The following is a 21,195-nucleotide window of genomic DNA, read 5'->3' on the forward strand; positions in this document are numbered from 1 at the left end:
CATTTTCTCACACGTTTGAATCACTCACAATTGTTTGGAAAACTTAAAGCTAGGGAATACATTTTATTCTAGAAGCATATTTGTTGAAATGTTCTTCATATCCCAACAGCCATTAAAATATCAAATGCTAACATCTAATCACTTAAATCAGCCCAAAGGAAATGATAAGATGGCCTACCTAGCTGTCTGGTCTACCTACCTATCCGGCTACCTGTGAACACTCTGCCCGTTCACTCATTGGGTATTACTGGAGTCTTTCTCAAGACAAGGCAGACTGTTGCTAAAGCTAGTTAGCTAGTCATGTGTTTTGTGGGAGTGGCTTTGGAGTAAGGCCCAGAGAGAGGGGTGGGATTTCAAAATCTTTCAATATACTTGATATATTGAATATTGAATATACAAATATTGCTTTCTCTGCCTTGTTTCTCCAAATTGCCTACCCCAGCTTTAAAAATAGTGACAAGCTGTTGTTGATCGTTGCCTCAGTAATGTGGGTGTCTGAAAAGATAGTTATTTTGGGCTTGATCGATAGAGTCTTTTAAAAGGTGTGTGTGTGCGTGTTTGTGGATGTGCTTGTGAGAGATGGACCAAGAGAGAATTGTCAGCAGTAAAAAAATAAAATAAAATTAGATTAGCATCCTTAAGGCAACTGCCTTCCTCAAATGATTCACTTGAAATGCTCAAATCAATCTCCATTCATATGCTTTCACTCTGTTATCTCTACCTTCCCTAACACCCCACACTCTCTTTCTCACTGTGATGTGTATCTTCATTATTTATGAGGACATCTTGGATGTTTTCCCCTTTCAGATATTCTTTCAACAAGTAGCTGTATAGTGTGTAGCCTTTCGATGCACACTCAGGCAACGTATAGCAGCTAGCCCCAAGCCTAATGAGACTATCCCGATCTTGTGGGTTCACATTAGGTTTCTCTCTGCAGGACAGTCTTGTCTGATGGGCCAATCAGTGTTAGGGGAGATGTTTTCAGTTCTTAGCAATCAAGGAGCACAGCAGTCGAACGACAATGTTAGGATGATCAGAAATGTGCACGGAAGGCTTTCATCATTGGAGATTTTTTTTTTTTTACTCCCAACCAGATTCAGCTAGAAAGAAGAGAGTGTATGAGAGTCAATTAGTTATTGAATACGATTGGCTGGGTATTTTTGAACAAAGTATGACTGCTCACATATGTGGAAATTAATTGTTGCCCTGCTACAGCCAGACCTATATCCATTGCATAATGCAAATGTGAATATCTGGATGGTCTCAGGAGTGAAAGAAACCGACATGGCCGCTATGTAAACTAGCAAGACACAATGTCAGAGTTTGACTCAACCAATCGATCATTCCATGGATATCACCGAGCAGCAAGAAGGTTTATGACCACAATTAGCCAATGACCCAGCTAGAAAGATTTATGTCCTTGGGGACATTTCTGGTTACCTCCTTTCTTTTTTTTCAATCTGAAGTGCAGCAGTGTAGCACTAATGAGCACCCTGGCCTATCACCCTCTGTGATTTATAACCATGGACATATCTCATTGGAACTCTTCTCTCTGTCAAAGTTGACATTTGACATTTTAGCATCAAGGAGGTGTCAGGAGGAATATTATATTTTCAGTTTTTCTATTATGTTTTCTGGATCCTTGGTTGCCGAGGATCCAGGAGGCTGTTCTGCCAAGGTCTAAAGATATAAAAATGCAAACTATCTTTCCCAAAGTAGCTACGGCGTCGCGAGTCTTCAGCCAAGTGAGGCGTGCAGGGGTTACGCCTCCCCTCATTTCGCTCCACTAGCTCCCTGGAGCGGCAGCATTCCTGATCATTGAAGGCTGCTTTCAGGAGTCGCTGGAGTCACAACACCGCATCGCCCACGCACGGCCCTTAGGGACTTGGACTCACGCCTCGTGTACCAATCAGCTCCCCAGACTCCTCTCTTCATGGCTCCTGAACGGTGCCATGAGCCACTATGCTAGGCCCCATGACATACCCATGACATACTTAAGGATTCTGATGAATCTATAACAATCCATTCATTCTTATTTATTTATTTCCAGGTGTTGATTTGTCATCATTTCAACTAAAGAAACAAAGCCAATATTGATCATATCAAATCTGGTGAAGTATTCCCCCCGGGGGTTCGCAGTGCTGTTCCCTGCTGTTCCAGGGCACTGGGTTAGTAGGGGATAGCTTTTCATCCGACTGAATGCCAGCCCCTTCGGGATTGGATGTATGCTAAGAGGGCGTACAAATGGACTTGTGTCAGCAGACGTTGTAAACCATCCGACATGATGTCACCATTGATCCTCCCGTTTAAGGTTTCCCGGAGAGGATTGGCGGAAGGGGAGCTGGCACGAGCCCTCCACCGAACAGTGGGCAATCAGCATAGACAGATGGGCATTTAATCACCGCCATTATTGAGAATTCAAATGTGCACTATTAGACACACACACACACACACACACACACACACACACACTCTCTCTCTCCAAGGCCTGACCATTAGGTCAGAAACAGCTATTGTGATGGGTGTACGCACATGCATGCACGAAAGTGCGCACTCACACACACACACACACACACACACACACACACACACACACACATACACACACACTCTTACACGTACTCTGGCACAATCCTTATGTAGTGGCTTTTTACAACGGAAAAGGTCAAAATTCACACACTTTCTCTTTCTTTCTCTCACTACCGCGTTGCACACACACAAACACTTGAATGATTGTCCACAGTGTCTGCGGGGCACTGTTAAACAGAGAGCTCCAGAGCTCTCTGACTGTTGCTACCTGGACAGACTGTTGCGGCAGAGGACGCCTTGTAAAGTAGAACCTCTGGCGATGGCTGCAACGCCTGGAGGATCCGGAGCAGACCTGCACCCTTTATTCAGCGGCTCACACACAAGTGACAAGGCACACTGACTCACTGGCCCACACGCACGCGCACGCGCACACACACACGCACACGCGCACACACACGTGCGGGCGCGCACACACACTAATATTCTGTGTATTGTCTCAACCGCTGTATTTGTTTCTAATCTTTTTAATTATCTTGTGTTTGCTTTTGTCTCGTATCTTAATTGAATAGTTAAATCCCTTACATTGCAGCCTCTGTATTTAGGCGAGATATGCCCGCGGCCCATTCTGCTGCTGAGGGCTTTGATCCAAAACACCATTTCAAATAACTACATCTGTCATCAGTATTCATAGCCCTTATATCTTCATTCAGTGAAGATATAAGGACATATCAGTTAACAGTAAAAAAAAATATCTTTGCATAAGCCAGGGCTCAGGTGAAAGTATCTACGCGGGTAGAAAATGAAGATGTGCACATTCTGAAGTTCCTCTCCAGTGTGCTCCACCTCCACTAGCGGCCGCGAGCCGTTGGCCACCAGGGTACGGTGAAAAATGTATCCTCCTCTCCTCGAAGGAGCCATCTCAGACACAAGCACAGCTCAAAGAATACGTCGGCTATAGCCGGGATCGAGTAGAGTCCCCAGTGACCTCGCGGGAGTTAGAAAAAAGGCAGCAGGACGGGACGGCTCTGTTCACACGTCGCCGTCTCCCTCTCCCCGCAGAACGTGTACTACACCAGCTCCCAGCAGCTGCACCTCGGGGTGCTCAGCCCCACCATCGACGACGACGACAACAAGTGTCTGGTGGACGTCAACAGCCGGCCCCGGCTGCTGGAGTGCAGCTATGCCTCCAACAAGCACCTGAGGCTCACCTGGACCTTCACGCAGGTAACGCACACGCGCACGCACACATACACATACAGGCACACACACACACACACACACACACATATACGCATACACATACACATATACACGCACGCACGCACGCACGCACACACACACACACACACACACACAGACAGACAGACAGACAGACAGACACATACATATATACACACACACACACACATGCGCATACACACACATACACATACACACACACATACATACACACACACACACACAAGCATACACACACACACACACACACCCCCCAGGGACACACATGCGCATGCACGCACACTCGGAAGAAACTCTTTTTTTTCGCGCCCGTTAGGAAGTGAACATGGGCGGCCAACCCGTGGTGGCGTTGGGCTCATGGTTCCCGCCGTAGTATGGATGACTTCCGTCACAATGTCGTTTTGTGTCATCTCCCGAGTGCCTCTCGCCCAGAAGAGGCACCCGACACCTTTTTACGGACGCTTTGCACGTTGTATTCTATCGTCAAATCAAATCAATCACGAATTCCCTCGCCCTACCCAGCCGCTTACCGGGGGCCACATGTGTCTGGGGAGAGCCGATACTTTGCACAGAACACACACAAACGCAAGAATGATGTCACACAGAGTGCGCACACACAAGACACCGTGGCTGAACAAGGTGCAGAGTCGCTCCGCCGCTTCAGAACCAATCTGAAGAGCCGTCTCTTCGGAGAGCGTTTCCTTCTGCGCCTGGTGGTTTGTTGTCGTCTGTGTTTAATTTAGAGCATACAAATTACTTTCTAAGTGTTTTTCTCCTATTATGCTCTTGAATGCCACTAATAAACAAAAAAAACACACACACACAGATTCTAAGACATTGAAGCACTTCAGTAAAAAAACACAATATAAATGTAGTCTGTCTACCATTGGGACATGTATGTCGCTAGGCCACTAAGAAATATGTTGCAACGGCTGAAAACCTATTGGAAATGCAGCAGTTTCAGCTGACAAAACCCCTGGATTGCAGTTCCTTATGGTGTCCGTCTGATATGGGATGCTTTTTATGGATGGGGGTTGGACCATAGTCTGTCATCTCTCTGCCGCTTGAAAGCCTTTGCAACATTCTCATTCTTCCACTTAATATCTTCAGTCCCTCATTGGTATTCTGTTGAAGGCTCTGCTGTACAATGTCGGCAGGTTCATGTTTGATCAAAGAACATCACATTTCTATCAATATCTTTTTAGATTCAATATTCAAACAGAAACTAAATTATGTCTGATGCAATGAGTGCCCTGTCCTTCTCCAGTGAGCTTATAACTCAGAATTATCCACTGAAATATACATTTCATTTCAGCTTGTGTGTGTGTGTGTTTGTGTGTGTGTGTGTGGTAGATTATCATTGAGATATTGATTGATTGATTGATAATTGTCTTTATTTCGAACATGTAAGCAATAAAAACTGTTAAAAAAGTAGATAAATAAAGATAAATAAAAACAAAAGCAAAAGCAAAAACAGCCACACTTGAGATATCAGACCTGTGTACCTCTGCTTCTTCTTGCTCTTGCTCCCACTCTCTAACTATCTTTGTCGTACATCCTTCAGTCCCTTGTCAACATTAGTGACTGACTGAATGTACTGCCAGGGACTCTTCTAATTGGCATCAGTCACTGTGTGTGTGTGTGTGTGTGTGTGTGTGTGTGTGTCACAGTGTCACAGTGTCAGTGTGCTTTGTGTCTAGCAACAGTGCAACCACTCTAGGGAGAATGCTAAGCCCTCCCCAGCCTAAGGATCTGACACAGGGCCTAGATGTGTTCCAGGTCTCCCTCCCTCTACCGTGGGGGGGGGGGGGGGGGGAGGCAAAGGGGAGTCAGACAAAGGATGATGATGTGTGACAGGGGAGGGTGAGATATGGCAAGAGTTGATGGAGGGTGACGAATAGAGGCAGCATAAGAGGCTAACAGGAACGGAATGGAAAAGTAATGGAGTGAGAGAGTGAGAGAGAGAGCTGCAGATGGAGAGAGAGAGTGGTCAATCTGTGAGTGTGAATAATTGATCCATAGATCTTCTACAATATTGAACAGAGCCTGACCCCATAGGAAACACTGGAGTGAGAGAAAGAACAAGAGAGGGAGAGAGATAGAGTGGTAAGGGTTGAAATTACAGGATGTGCCAGTTGTGTCTACCATAGAGTCATCGATTAACGCTGATTCGATTAGGTGAGAAATATAAAAGCTGCACACATCCGGCGTATCTTGCATACAAGCAAGGCACACGATGCCTTGTATGATTGAATAAAATACAATACTTTTCAAATACAATTAGAGAAAGTCTAGCTGGCATTACAGTAGCCCAATGCAATCACTAGCCAACCACCAGTGTTACATGGCTGGTGTGTTTAGTGAGAACGACTCACTTAACTCTAAAAGATAGGGTGCTAGTTCACTACATGACTAGACACTCTGATTTACATTTCGGTGATTGCTGACGCTTTTATCCAAAGCGACTTACAATCATTCATTCACTCATTCACACACCGACGGCGGAGTCGACCACGAAAGGCGTCAGCCAGCTCGTCCGGAGCAGTTAGGTTGAGGCGTCTCGCTCAGGGACACCTCGACACTCAGCTGGGAGGAGCTGGGGATCGAACTAGCAACCTTCCAGTTACCAGTCAACCCGCTCTACCTCCTGAGCTACTGCCGCCACACAATCATAACAAGGAGTTCCAGTGCACCTAACAGATTTGTTTTGTTTAAAAAAACCATTGAAATGCCAGTGGTGGCGGGGGGGTGGGGGACCATACAGCTTACACTCAGACAGGATTAACGGGGCTGTGTGGACCTCAGGTGTCTGGAGGTAGACGGCTGTGAGGCCCACCGCTGGGGCGCCACATGGCTCCGGAATGTTCCTTCAAAGCAGACACTAGTGCACCGCTATGTGGCTGTGTGATATTGTTCCGTTGCCTCATGGGCCGTTAACTGCAGTGAAAATAGCAGGCAGGGGGAAAATGCCTTCCAGGTTCACCAACCGTTACGCGCACATGTACAAGTGCTGATGAAGGATCAGCGGTAGATCATGCTCGCTCATATGTTCAGATCGTGTTTTGGATTGAGTCTGACTGCACTCAAGTTCTTGAAAAAGGGGAATGTATTGAAACTTGATATAGAGAGTTCTCGGTATCAAAATAAAATATGCAAGGACCAATGCAATTAATACAGAAGGCTGCCTTAGAAAGGCACTTAGAGTTAATGGGGATGGGGAAATGGAGAAGAGGTATTGCAGACTGTAGTTTGCAGCCTTTATCACTTCGCATTAAGATAAGTGTTCTGAACAAGAGCTCTGAATGGACACACCTTTCCTTAAGGTGAAGTCATTGATGACTAAGCAGCCGGCTGGATATGAACTGCCTGCCTGCGTGACCAATGACAGTTTTGGCTGGCTGGCTGACCGCCTGATTATGTGGCCTTCCCGCCTCAATAAGAAGAGATCGATAGTTCAGCTGCACTCTGCTGATGTAGTGGCCACATCAAGGACAAGCTAGAGGACACCGGAAAAGTGCCTCTATCCATCTGTCCATCTAATCTGTCCGCCTGTCTGTCTCTCTCCCTGTTAGAGAGAAAACACACTGGAAGCACAGTGTAAAACTGCCAAGAAAGCCAGAGGGAATTTAATGGTGTGTGTGTGCGTGCGTGCGTGCGTGCGTGCGTGCGTGCGTGCGTGCGTGCGTGTGTGCGTGCGTGCGTGCGTGCGTGCGTGTGTGCAGGAAATCCTGTACAAATGGATATATGCTCAATGGACAGTTGTTATTTTACTTTTATTGCATTCCTGGTGTTTGTTAACTTTTGCAGACTACCTTATGATACATTCTCATGACCTAGTGCTATTAATACTGTATATAGGGCTGTGACTCTACACTACGATGCAAATGACTCCAACCTAAATTTGTCAGAGCAAAGAGGAATTGCTCTGACATCAAAATAACAGATGACGGTTGTTTGATGGAAACTTTGTTTCCATTCCCTTCTCTTTGTGTGCAGTCTTCCGAGCATTCAGTTTGAAGACACAACAACAACAACAACAGAGGCCTGGAAGGAATAGCTTTCCCCTCCATGCCTCCTCTCAAGAGGCTTTGGCTGTTATTTTTAGTTACGCTGGGCAGAGCTGGCCTTGGTGCTGGAGAGCGGAGGTGCTCTGGTATTTACTGCTTACCGCTGTGTGTGCTGCTGTATCCTGACTGTTTTACAGATGAAAGCTGGCGTGCCTTATTCAAACTAAAGTTTGTGAATGTGCACTTAAATCAGGTTGATTGTTTTGCACAGAATAAGATTATGTAGGTATGTGTGTTTTCCCAAAGGGTGGACTACTGATTTTAATATAGAACAACCTTTTCCCAGCAAAGCATTCAATCATCCACACACACGCACGCACGCACACACACTTACTCAGTCCCTCTGTATGAACTCGTGTGCTCATAATCTCTCTCTTGCTCTCTCTGTCTCTCTCTCCCAGGACGGCTCCATTCAGAACAACGAGTCCCAGCGTTGTCTGGAGCTGGTGAACAGCAGCCAATCAGAGTTCAGCTACCAGCTGGCCATTCAGGACTGCTCCGGTCAGAAGTGGACCATCACCAACATACTGACGGTCCTTCCGCAATGACCCCTGCACACGACCACTGAACACACACTGCAGGTTGTCCTGGCAGCGCGGTCCGCAGAGCGCCACGGCAGGAGGGGGGGGGGGGTGGTTGAGCTCATCAGCGGGGGGGGCCCTAGCATGGATCACCTGGACAGACAGTGGTGCTGCCCCCGGGGACGGAGCAGCAGAGCCACTGACCCCCTCTGGAAGCCCCCCCCCCCAACCCGCTGCAATAAAACAAAGCAGATTGATCCTTATTATTTTGAAGATAACCCTCAGCCTCGTGGTGGGAGGACCGGTTGGCGGTGGGGTGCGGGCCGTCTGTTACCTGTATTTCACCGTGACGACGGGCCGAGCGCTCAAGTCTGGGAACTCGATGGCTTCTCGCGGCAGAGGTAAACGGAGGAGATGAGGCGTCACGGTGGATTTCCGCGTTAAGCTACCGTGGCCTCGCCGGTTATGTGTGTTGCCAGCTGACAGTGGAGCTCTCACAGAGTTAGGCTTACAACAGGATGCGCGTGACCTGAAAACCCAACTCAAACTCTGCGAGATAAACTCATGCTACACTTTCAGAGGGAGAGGAAAGTCAATTAAACCAGATGTCTTTAATCATTGTCTGCCTCTGTCGCTATTGGTTACGGTGATGCAAGTGTATTGCAAGGCCCGCCTCCACCAAATTGAAAATAGGTTCCTCTAATTTGATTTAAAAGAAAAAAAGCCAATTTCTTTAATCTATCAGAGAGACTTTAACCCTAAAAAGACTCTGGCATTAGTCCTTCAGAATTAAGGTGTGTGTGTGTGTGTGTGTGTGTGTGTGTGTGTGTGTGTGTGTGTGTGTGTGTGTGTGTGTGTGTTGTATTCTGCATTACTGTTTTTTATTACTTGTGGAAATTGGGACACTTGATAAACAATCTTTATTGAACTAGTGGTCTGTATGTTACCAGGTTCACTAGGTGCACACTTTGAATCCTCTGACTTACGCTGAGTCTGGAACCCACCAGGAAAACCTCATATTTCATGCTCTACTTTCTCTGTGGGGGTTATTCATCTTTGTGAAGCATTTTCTTGCATAAAAAGCCCACTTATAAACAGTAGTGTTACTGTCCTTTGCATCTCCCAATTATTCCAAAACCCCCAGAATGAATATCAATAATTCAACACAAGACCACATGTAAGCGTTTTCTTAATGAGGGTTTTCATTGTGTGTATCGTGTGTGTCACTGTTCTTTTCTTTTGTTCTACCTTCTGCTACCGTGTAGCATCTATTACCTATGACGACTTAATGTTGTATTTATGTTGATTATCTTTGTTTCATCTTATTTGAAGGTATTTGTCAGGTATGTTAAACCTGAATAATCTCGCTACTATCTCAATTCCCGGGGAGCTCTTGTACAGCATCCTGAACATATCTTTAAGGTATTTTGCTATTGTATTTAAAAAAGATCTTACTTAAAGATACCTGTGTTATCTACGAAAAATAATATATACCAATAAACAAAGACTGTGATACAAACCACTAATGTCGATCCTGTGTTTCCTTGCTCTCTGTCTGGACGGTTGTCCCTCCAGAACACTGGGGAAGTGACTCTGACACCGCGATGCATTTTTTGTTTCAGGCCCTCTTCGCAGTAAACTAAATGAGATCAGGTGATAGGGTGTCCACTAGATTGCTGATTTCTGTGTATATGTGTGTGGACCTGCCATGCAGTGACAACAAACAGATCAAGTCCCCAGAGCCTTTTTTTTGTAGATCTTAGCTTGGCACACAGAAAACAACCACAGTAGAACATATATTCGAGTTTATACTTTAAACTTTGTTTCATGTTTTCCTGTAAGGCATCGGTGCTAAGAAAAGCACTTGTGTGCTATAGTGCTATAGATTTCAAAATAATTTTCATTTTTGTTATGACAGTGATTGCTAGCCACTGCAGAAGTGATTACAGAAACTAATTACAGTGATTCATTGTTTCAAGTGTATATGAAACATGAATGTGCATATATATCCGTCGCTTGCGAGTGCCCGGTTAACGGGGCCTTCCTTTGAGTAATGCGACTGCCTCTACAATAAATAGCGTGAATGATGGAGAGTGTTAAAGTGCTGAAACCTCTTAAGCAGTCCTTGTCACTGTTGAGCTTCAAGTTTTTGGCTCAATCAAACGTAAATTAGATGATTACTCTGAGAACATCGCTAGCACTGGTAATAATAATATCCCCATATACACCATAATGCACACAAATACACCCAAAGCTAAGCTAAAATTATTCATTATTAAAGCACAGTTTCAGAGCATTTTTGGAACGCCTTCATGGTGCTAGGGGTATGACGACTGCTACAAATAAGGCATTGGGTCAATTATTTTGTCAACTCATTATCTAGTAAGCATCTATTGTCTCGTATACCTTACAGCAGACACAGGAATGTGCTACACATCAGTCAGTGATTCCTCCTCCCTTATTTACATTCTCTCTCTCTCTCTCTCTCTCTCTCTCTCTCTCTCTCTCTCTCTCTCTCAGTGCAGCATCTGTAGTGAGACAAATCTCATGTCAGATGTCTGGCACAACGCAGCTCAAGTGCCCGTGAGTATAAACTAATAATGACTACCCTGGAGACATCCTATACTACACTCTCATTAGCACACTGAAAGGTTGGCTGGATCTTTTTTTTTCTTCTCCCCTCTCAGGTTCTGTCTCTCTGTTTTTTTGCCCCTGTCGACCCACTCACGGTATCTGATCAATGCTGTCCTTATCCTGTGCGTTTCACTCTCCCCTCTAATGCACGTTTGGAGCTATCTTTAGCTATCTATAATATATAATTGTACACTGTACCCTTTCAACTATGTAAACATGACATGCATTGACATGCATGCTATGCATTTCTCGTAATAAGCCACTCAGAGTTCCCATGAAATCCTCATTAGGCAATGCCGGGAGGTGATGATATCCTATTCAATGCTTGGCCTACATGCACGCGCACACGCAAACTCAATGGCACAGGAACCAGCACTACACTTCCCGAGGTGTAGTCACAAGGCTGTGTTGGCAACTTCCCCTCGTGTATGGATGAGGTATAATGATGCGCTGGTGATCCCTGGCCTCAGCTTATTCACACTCTCCCTCCTAGTGAGGAACCGTCAAGTTTTAATTGTTGGATTACACTGTGTTAACACTGTTGCCAGGTGACTGGGGTGAAAGAATTATAGCTTGCTGTTCTATTAGAAGGGGTTCCAAGCCATCGGCCACGGTCATTAATAAAGCTTTTCTGTCTGTTTGGATTCTTAGCATTTCTTTGGGATGGGTGGATAATTAAAAATGAATAAAAGTATGAAGTTGGAGCATATGAAAGGACAAAGGCAGAAACAGAGTTTGTGGATGGCTAAGGAGAGAGGATTTGTGGTGAGCTGATAAATTCAATCAGAAAGAGAAACATTTCAGTCAGAGGAAGATAAGGGCTTCAGAACTAAAATGAGAGAGAGTGATAGAGAGGGAGGGAAGGATTAAAGGTGCAAAGCGGGAGCGCGGGGAAGGCAGTCCCTGGGGATCTGATTATCAGAAGGAGTAAATGCTGGCTCAGTCGTTTTTTTTTTTTTTTATCAAGGGATTAAGAGCTCCCTGGCAGGAAAGGCAAAATCTCCTGGTTCTAATTGGATAAAACCTGACCTGAGCTAGAGCGTTATGATAAATCTGCTCTGTGTACAGTGACATTGTATCCACACACTCTTAATTTATTCATTTTTTCGCAGAATAACATCCTACAGGCCAAAATGTGAATGACATTACATTCTAAACAAACATAACTTTGCTCTTAAAGTTGCAATGTGTAACATCACACTTCAATTAGCACGTTGCTTAAAATAACCTTGGCATATTTGTAGTCAATGTTGACTTCAATAATTTGATCAATAAAATCACATCCTAGCATACAAACAATCCTATTATCCAAATAATAAATACTGGCCAGGCCGTACCTCTTTTCTTCTTTCTTGTTCACAAGACACCCCCGGAACCCCTCCTACTCATGCCACCCCACCAGCTGAGCTATGCTATAGGCAACATTTGCCAACCAGCTGAAGAGAACACAACACTGTTATATAAAAAAACAATATTCTGAAAGTCTCCCGCTTACTAACTGGACTAATCTCATACATTGTGGCTTTACATAAAAAGTAAATTGAATCTAATTTGTACTTCACACCCTGCCCTTGTGTTTTCCCGCAACTGTGATTGTCCTCCCTCCCCTTGATGGTTTTCACCTGTCCCTCATTAACATTCCCCTCCTCGTGTATTTAATCAGCGCGTTCCTCCCTCGTGCCCGTTCCTCTTTGTTCTTTGGATCAAGCGTCCCAGCATTTCTCTAGAAATGATAATGGTTCCTTATATTTTGAATCCCACTCATTTTCTAAAACTAAGCCTTTGTCTTCCCCCTGTCACCAACTGATTACATGCGCACTGACCTTTGTATCTACTAGTAAAGACCAGGGGTGTCTATTGGGGGGGAATGGGACTGGGTACCCGGGGCTCCAATGGAGAGGCCCTCGAAAAGCCTGGGATGACACAATGTTTTGTTTCAAAGTAATTCATGTAAATTGAATAAAACGTTTTAGTGACTGAACTTTGTTTATAAAATAAATTATAGTGGAGGCTCACTGTCACCCCTTACAGAGGGCGCAAAATGGGTATTGAACCACTGCACGAGGATTCCCCAAAACAGTAACGCAACTCAACTTGAGTTGAGTGACTGCTAATGCAATATCATAAATTAATCAGCATCATACCTACAATGTCATATGCCATATCCATCAAATAAACAAAATACCTACCACAAATTAAATACCAACGTTGCCAACGTGATCTGAAAGGTAATTGCCCAGGCAGCGGCATTCCATTAAAGAAAAGGATCATAATAACGATAGGATGCATACCCTGATGTAGACTGATTGGGGAAGGTCAGGAGAGCTGCAGGAGTGTGGCTTTAGGAATAGCTGCCAAACTGCACAGTAGCATGTGGCAGAGCAGAGCCACTCCAGGTGTAAAGTCAAAGCACTGATCTGTCTGACGCTCCTCCAACAAAGGGGGACAGAAACATATCAGTGTGATAGAGAGAGAGAGAGAGAGAGAGAGAGAGAGAGAGAGAGAGAGAGAGAGAGAGAGAGAGAGAATACCTGAGATGTGTAGAGCATTCCTGTGTTTGCCGTAAGGTATTTGAGTGTGGGAGCTCTGGAGTGGAGACATTTCAAATGAATTCTCTGGAAACTTGAACCCTGAGATCCCATTCTGGGGACTAGGACTCCCTGTGGTTAGATCTCAGGGGACTCAATACTATAAAAGTAAGTTCATGTCACCATCCTTGATCCACAAAGGATGTTTGTCCACTTTGAACAAACTGTGAGTGAGCCAGATCAAACTATAATATCCCCCAAGGATAATATTGATTGGTCTGTCTGTATGTCTTTCTGTCACCCTTATTTCTGGGTCACATTCATGAAGAAAAAAATACTTTTCTCTTTCACATGTCAACTCATCTTTATATTTTAAAAAAAGTCTATAGGCCTACCGAGAGATGACAGATCCCTTTGTGGGGTTGAAAAGAAGAAAACAACTACTGCTGTACGTATACAGCATTGGTTATCTTTTATAACACAGTGGAGTGACTGTATAGTAACAGGTCTTTCAAGCCACAGAGCACTGGGTTAGGAGCAGTTCTCTCTTTTCTAAGGAAAATATCCAGTATCTCCTGCATGATATGCATAGAATGCCGTCTGTTCTTTTCTTCTGGAATAAAGCAACTTTTATATTGTATAGCTTTAACCTACTGGGAAATCAGGTTCAGGACATGTGCAAGGCTTCAATGATACGTAGTATATTTCCATTTGGAAATATATAGCATCCATATATATATATATTCATATAACAAAATATGGGAATTGTGTGTGTGTGTGTGTGTGTGTGTGTGTGTGTGTGTGTGTGTGTGTGTGTGTGTGTGTGTGTGTGTGTGTGTGTGTGTGTGTGTGTGTGTGTGTGTGTGTGTGTGTGTGTGTGTGGTAGAGTGTAATGGAAGGGGGGCTGTGTATATAACTAGGTGAGCTGCGTGTGGTGCTCAAACAAATATTGAAGAAGTTATAATTAAATTACGAGATAGTTGGATTTGTCAAGTTCAACTGTATAACGCTGCCCTCATATGGGCAGATATAGTATTGCCCATATCTATAGTAGATATAATACCCCCCTAACCCTGTTTTTTATAACACTGTTAATTTTCATATAATTAAATGGTTGAATTAAAGGGGTTGATGAGAAAAGAGCAAACACAAATGATTATACCTGGTCATTTGAATTAAATGAGGAAGTGGAAAGACTATTCGTCCTCGATTACGTGCGTTTGTAGAGGGAGATATTTCTCTGTTACACCAATATTGTGTAGCACTTCCTGTTCGGTGTCCCAGGAGTTATTCGATTGTTTTGGTCATGTTTCAACATGCTTTGCGTAGATTCACGACTGAAACGCGCAGTATTCAACGTTTTGTAAGATATGCGCCTTCCTTCCACTCGGTACCATCTGCATTTGTGTCAACTAGAAACTTTACAAATGTGAAGGACGTGGGGGAGCAGCCGTTTGACACTTCGCTCCTCGACTTCCTCGTATGCCCGCTGTCTAAGAAGCCCCTGAGGTGGGTGTCAGTACTATCAATACAAAGGAATATCGTCACATTACAAATGTGATCTATTTAATATAAATGTTTCTGCATACTGAAAAGCTGTAACGCTACATACAATTTAACCTAATTGTCCTTGTCATGTTGCGTAATTTAGATGATTGATTTAGGTACATGCAATCTAGCTTTAAACGTTATATATTAGAAGCTGGATTTTTTTGAAACATGTTGCACGTGTTATGCTTCTTGACCTTAGGTATGAGGTGACGACCAATGAGCTAATCAACGAGGAGCTTGGCATTGCCTACCCCATCATTGATGGCATCCCCAATATGATACCCCAGGATGCCCGACTCCTACAGAAGGACACCGACATGCCAGCTGACCCCACTCAGGGATAGAAACACAGGACCTCACGAACATAACCTATAGTTATTCTTGACTGATACAATTGTGGTAGACTTTTTGTTTAAATAACAGTTACACTTATTGCTATATTGTCATTTGTGGATGAATGCTCCTTGAAGAATATACATTTGCCTGTACAATTGTGTTACTACAACTATAGCAGGACACCCCTGCTTGTATCTGCCAACATGTTTTCCCTCGCCAACCTGGTGGTGCTGATCCCCATCGTTTCACTGTGTGGTTTGTTATTTTCCGCTGCGGTGGATGAGAACTTCCCCCAGGGCTGCACTAGCAGCAGCAGCCTGTGCTTCTATAGCCTGCTGCTGCCAGTCACCATTCCCGTCTTCGTCTTCTTCCACCTCTGGAGCTGGATGGGAATTAAGCTCTTCAGACACAACTAGTGTCTTTGTTTGTTTGCAAAGTAATGACAATGTTGTAAAGATATGGTGGAACCTTGTTTATGGTAATTAAATCTGGTGTAGTAAATTAAAAACACACAAATGAATACTAATGTTGTATATTAGTGTGCCAGTTGATTCACTATGTGATGGCAGTACAAATAAAGTGAAAACCCTTCACTTTGTGTGACAAACTTTATTTGTAGTTTTGAACTTTCATCATAACTATTGTTAAAAGGAATTTATTTGCAAAAAACGATTTTAGTTTTAGAACTTCTTAGATTGAAACGCATGAGAAAGACTTTAAAATGCACAACTATTGCAATTAAATGTTTTTCATGTTCATGGGAACAGCAGTTACTGCTGAATGAATATATGCAAAAGCTTAACCAGTAACAAAACCTTTTCATAACCAATCTTCAACCAAGCACCTTATGGCTGGGAAATTGCTTAGCCATGTTAATTTATACTGTTTGCATCAGTCAAGTTGTAACTCTGTTAATATACAAAATCATTCAAATGTAACAAAGCTTTAGCGCTTCCTTTTGCTTTTCTTCTCCCTGCCCTGTATGAGTTTCATCAGCGGTGACTGTGGTCTGGGTGAACGTCCCTCTCCTTTTGTCCTGAAGAAGAACGACTCGTTGAGTCTCATCTGGACTGCCTTCACCTGAGGAGACATGCACATAAAATCCCCATTGCATTATTAATAACAGTGGAGACTGAATCGAGTGTTTCTTGAACAATTACCATTCATCATCCTTTAATGAAGTTAGTTACACATATAACACATTTTATTACCTGCACTAGGTCAGCTCTGCCACTGCGGATGCTTGCCTCATTGTCCTCACTGGACGCTGTTGTGTCTGAAGACTTTGGCTCTGCCTCTGACTGGGGGCTTGGAGTTGTTTCAACTTTACCTTGAGCAGTACAAGGGGCCTGACAGTCAAGGGTGTCCTTATTCACTTTAACTTCAGAGGAGCTTGACGGAGACACAATGAAATCTTTATGCTTCCCAGGTCTAAACGCTGAACAGATAGGGGGTGATGTCTGTGTACCTGTCGCCCCAACTACACCTTTAATCTTGAGAGCTGACGTATTGACCGAATCCAACAAGGACTTTCCGGGGTCTGCTCTACTTTTCGGAGGTAGGCTTAGGTCTAGTGCTGTTAACTCCAATCGGTGGTAATCCAATCTACTTTGTTGATAAAACTTAAGGTAACTGCAGAGCTCTGTGGAGTAGAAGTTCTCAGTCTGTGTAGAAGTGTCAGCTGTTGAAACCTTGCAAGTTGGGAGCGGCTCAAGAAGGGCTGGTTCGGACACAAGGACTTCTGGTGACTTCTTCACTTCAATAGACGAGCTCAATGGCTTCAGGTTCACTAGACATGAGATCCTTTTAGGTGTAAGGTGTGCAGGCTGTATTGTTTTAGCATCCTGTTTGGGTTTTGGGTGTAATGCAATACATCTCCATGGTTTTGGCTTGAGACTTATGTGTTCCTCCTCCAATTTATGGCAATTGGTTGAGGCTTTCTCTGTAAGCTCTGAGAGTTCTTCATGTACCAGCCTGTGGTGTTCCTGTTTTTTTGGGAGTTCTTTATGTCTAACCTTCTCTTGCATCTCTCCATATTGATGGACAGGACGCATTGTACCAATACCTTCTTCTGTGATTTCTTCACTGGACTGGTCGATGGATGGTGCTCTGAACCTCTTCTGGGTGATGAAGAGATCCTGGCTGTTTATATCATCACTTGTGCACTGAGACTCATTGTTGTTTTGTGGCTCAGTCTGGAAATGTTTTTTTAATGCACTTTCCACCAAAAAGTCAGAACCCATGGACCCTTCACTTTGTATGGAGGAGCTGACATTCACTTCAGGCAATTGAGTGGATGGAGCGACAACCTTGAGATGTTCGGCAACAGAGAAACCATGCCCCAGTTCAAATGCTACTTTCTTCTTCTTTTTGGTGACCTTCAAATGTCTAAGGAGACTGGGGGACCCATTTGGAGATGGTTGTTCACAGCGTGACACATGTGGACGGGAGCCTTCAGATTTCTTCACCAATGTTTCATCCGTTTTTAGTGACGGCTCACTTTGGTGAAATGCACTGTTGACTTGTGTTGAAATGAGATCTCCTTCAACTGCAAATTTCATTGCCGTATACTTTTTGCTTTTCTTCTTTTTGTCCTTCATTCCTTTCATTTCTTCTCTTATTTTTTTGTTTTTCTTTTTCTTCTGGATTCTGCCTTCTTTTTTCATGACTACCCCACTTTTGTCCTTCCGCTTGCGGTCCTTTCTTTTCTTACCTTTTTTTGCGATACTGGGTAGAGTGTAGCTTTCCAAGAGCACCTCGAAATCGCTGACTTCAAGATCAGCCATCATCCTGTATCAAAGGATTATAGAGATAATGTGGGCCTTAAAATAATAAAAATATGCACTTCCTGATTTATGAAACCTGCCTAGTTATGTCTTACTAGGACTAATTATATCCAATTTAAAATTATATTTACAGAGAGCATCACTTGTAATAGTGCACAAAGTCAACACAGTAACTGTTGCGTTGTATATTTAACATAAAAGTACAACCTAAATAGCTCAACAGGGGTGATGCAAAAGAAAAAGAAAAAACACCAGTAGTTAGTCCAGTCACTACACAGACCGGACAGAGAACTTTGTTTCATCGTTACAATCTAGTTTTCTTTCACCCTTTTAAACCCTTTATAAAGACGTCCATGTCAGAAATGAATCATTGTTAAACTTTGTATCGTATTGAATGACTCGGTCACCTGGTTAGCTCGAGAGCAGTCCTCGAAAGCCTGCACTGCTAAGTGTTTTAAATATCTTAGCACAATTTAATTTTGTACTTACTTTTACGAAACGTATGTTTTTTGTCTCAATAAACTAATGAGCTCAAACAAGATGATAAAAGGAGTAACGTCGTAAAAAAGGCTTGTGAAATCGCGCCTTTACCATCAGATCAAAGGAGGCTAGTATTTATGTCACCAGGAGTATGTTCACACTGTATCACATACCCTGTACAAAATGTATCGACACGAAATACATTTGGAAGAGAAATAAAGTCGAAAACCTACCTCACTAAAGTATATTATCATTAACTATTAACTACCAAGGCGCACAGCTGCTGGGTTTAAAATCGCCTAGTGTGCAAGCCCTGCAATGTCTCGCGCCAATAGTGATTGTTGTGGTTGTCAGAACAGAAGCGCTTCGTTTGAAATAAGAAATATTTTATTCATTGATCTGCCTTCTAGACGTAGTTAGATATTAAATGTACTATATATATATATATATATATCATATCATATCATATAGATATATATCATTACATACATACATATATGTATATATACATTTATATATACAATCATATATATGTATATGTTTATGGATCAGATCGCACACTCACTCACACACACACACACACACACACACACACACACACACACACACACACACACACACACACACACACACACACTAAATTGCAAAGGTTTGCAAAGGTAATTGCAAAGGTTGCAATCAATTCTACTCATTCTCATTTGGGCCTAGGATTGACAAAATAACTCTACAATTAAAATGTTAATTGGCAGTCTACATTGCTATATGAGGTGAATGGCAGGTCTGGGAAACCAGTGCCAAGTCGACAACAGCAAGAGGAACGGACTGCTTGTAAGTGAGACCTGGATGAGCTCACTGACTGTTAAAATACTGCTATACATGACCCTTAACATGCCATAAATCCTCCCATAGTGGTTCCTGGTAAGGCAATAACAGTAAACTGTGAGCTCTTAACCTAACCTGAATGTACCTGGGCAACACATTTGATCCTGGTTGATTAAAAAAAGGGCAACCTACAAAAAAATCAAAATCTACATCAATATTTTCAAGTTTTTCTCTGGACACACATGTAATACAATATATGAAAAGTGGAAGTGGCTCAAAATAATTGTAACAACATTTTATTTCTTTTGGTTTCACACAAGTTGGTTAGGATTGATTAAAAAGCACCTGCTGTCAACTGACTTAACACATTTTAGACATCAAATGTGAAGTTGTGTCTTCAGAATTCCTTACAAGTATACACAAACACAAGCAAAATAACTCAAGATTTTATAATTGACCTCTTGACCTAAATTCCAAGTTAAATTCTAAGTTGGCCTATTTTAAAAGGTCTGCTTGTGACAGACCCAAGAGAATATTTTCTGCTTATTTATATATCTTCCTCGCACGGCTTGGTATAGGCCAGTACTCAATAAAAATCAACGTTTACGCTGAGATAGAACTGGAGCAGTCTTTATTTACACCATGGGACTATTCCTGAAGTGACGTGACCATCTTAACTTGGCGGTGCACCTGACAGGAGTTTTAAATGATTGGCAGACACTAACGATGAGTATGTGATGTATTCCTAATGAGTCTGAGTCTGTGTATTTGGAGCACATGAGTTGCGAGTTCTTTCTTAAAGTGTCCCTTAAAATAGTTACTGAGCGATGTTAAAATGTAGTCACGCATAAAAAACATTGTGTCTATTATACATTTTATAATTACCTCTGGTTCTGAATGAACCAAATGTTGTTTGCTTGACTCATGCTCAGTGCTGCAGGCGAATGCCATTGGCGGCATGGTCAAGATTGAACCAGCATGAGGTAATGCCATTACAAGGTTGAGTATCCCTACCAGTTCAAAGGTTGTTATGTTTGGTGGGTGTCATCTGAATAGACCGTGGCTAACACAGTTGGTAATAGTATCCTGGGAAAGCGAGGTAGGGTTAATAGGTCACCTTGGGCTGGACAGGCAACTCTGACCACCATCAATTTAGTGAAACTTGTGTTAACACCAGCAGGTGCACTGGCAGAGGATGATCAGGTGTGTTTTCTATTCAGGCCCTGGTGGTTTGGCAGGTTTGTCCCTTTCCCCTAGACCAATCAATACCTATATAGTGTCTTCATTTTGATTAAGACAACCAAACCCACCAACCCCCCAAATGACCATAAGCTAGAAAAACTAGGCTACATGACTGCTACAGCTTTAGATACCAGATAAAACGTCTTAAGTCTCAACTCCACAAATAAATTAAAAACTAAAATGGATCCTGTGTAAACAGAGACTTTGTGTCACGACAGTCATTTATACCTTCTCCCATATTTAGAAAATTCATACCCTTATGGTTACCTATAGTGGCTGCGACAAAAATAAGTCTACTCCTTTTGAGCATAAGAACCCCGGTCCCATGGAATGGTCCCCTTGGGAGGACCTGAGGGTGAGACTGAGAAGGCAGGGGACAGAGAGATAAAATGGATGACTGGTACTGTGACTGGAACCCATTGAAAGGATGGATGTACCTGGCTCAATGAGAAGACCAGAG

General features: G+C 43.2%; 4 protein-coding genes across 4 annotated transcripts in view; 3 read left to right on the forward strand and 1 right to left on the reverse strand.

Moving 5' to 3' along the window:
• Positions 1-8,383, forward strand: part of LOC311357341 (polypeptide N-acetylgalactosaminyltransferase 18-like) — a gene marked incomplete at both ends in the record, with an annotated part of 72,920 nt that extends 64,537 nt beyond the window's left edge. The window contains 2 exons of the mRNA XM_084477252.1: positions 3,589-3,753; positions 8,237-8,383. Of these exons, the coding sequence (XP_084333378.1) occupies positions 3,589-3,753; positions 8,237-8,383 (312 nt within the window). The remainder of the gene's footprint in view (positions 1-3,588; positions 3,754-8,236) is intronic.
• Positions 8,384-14,777: 6,394 nt separating this feature from the next.
• Positions 14,778-15,591, forward strand: pyurf (PIGY upstream open reading frame). Its single transcript, XM_084477261.1, has 2 exons — positions 14,778-15,027; positions 15,269-15,591. Exons 1-2 carry the CDS (start codon positions 14,825-14,827, stop codon positions 15,411-15,413), a joined length of 348 nt encoding a protein of 115 aa, XP_084333387.1. The 5' UTR covers positions 14,778-14,824; the 3' UTR covers positions 15,414-15,591.
• Positions 15,592-15,594: 3 nt separating this feature from the next.
• On the forward strand, positions 15,595-15,989 carry LOC311357350 (phosphatidylinositol N-acetylglucosaminyltransferase subunit Y-like). The gene has a single exon (XM_084477262.1). The coding sequence runs from the start codon at positions 15,609-15,611 to the stop codon at positions 15,819-15,821; it is 213 nt and encodes a 70-aa protein (XP_084333388.1). The 5' UTR covers positions 15,595-15,608; the 3' UTR covers positions 15,822-15,989.
• A 361-nt stretch (positions 15,990-16,350) lies between these two features.
• Positions 16,351-18,191, reverse strand: LOC311357340 (uncharacterized protein; the record flags this gene model as incomplete). Its single annotated transcript, XM_084477251.1, has 2 exons — positions 16,351-16,485; positions 16,617-18,191. 2 exons carry the CDS (start codon positions 18,189-18,191, stop codon positions 16,351-16,353), a joined length of 1,710 nt encoding a protein of 569 aa, XP_084333377.1.
• Positions 18,192-21,195: the final 3,004 nt, after the last annotated feature.

The sequence above is a fragment of the Micromesistius poutassou genome, assembly GCF_964030765.1.
Source record: "Micromesistius poutassou genome assembly, chromosome: 13".
NCBI lineage: Eukaryota > Metazoa > Chordata > Actinopteri > Gadiformes > Gadidae > Micromesistius > Micromesistius poutassou.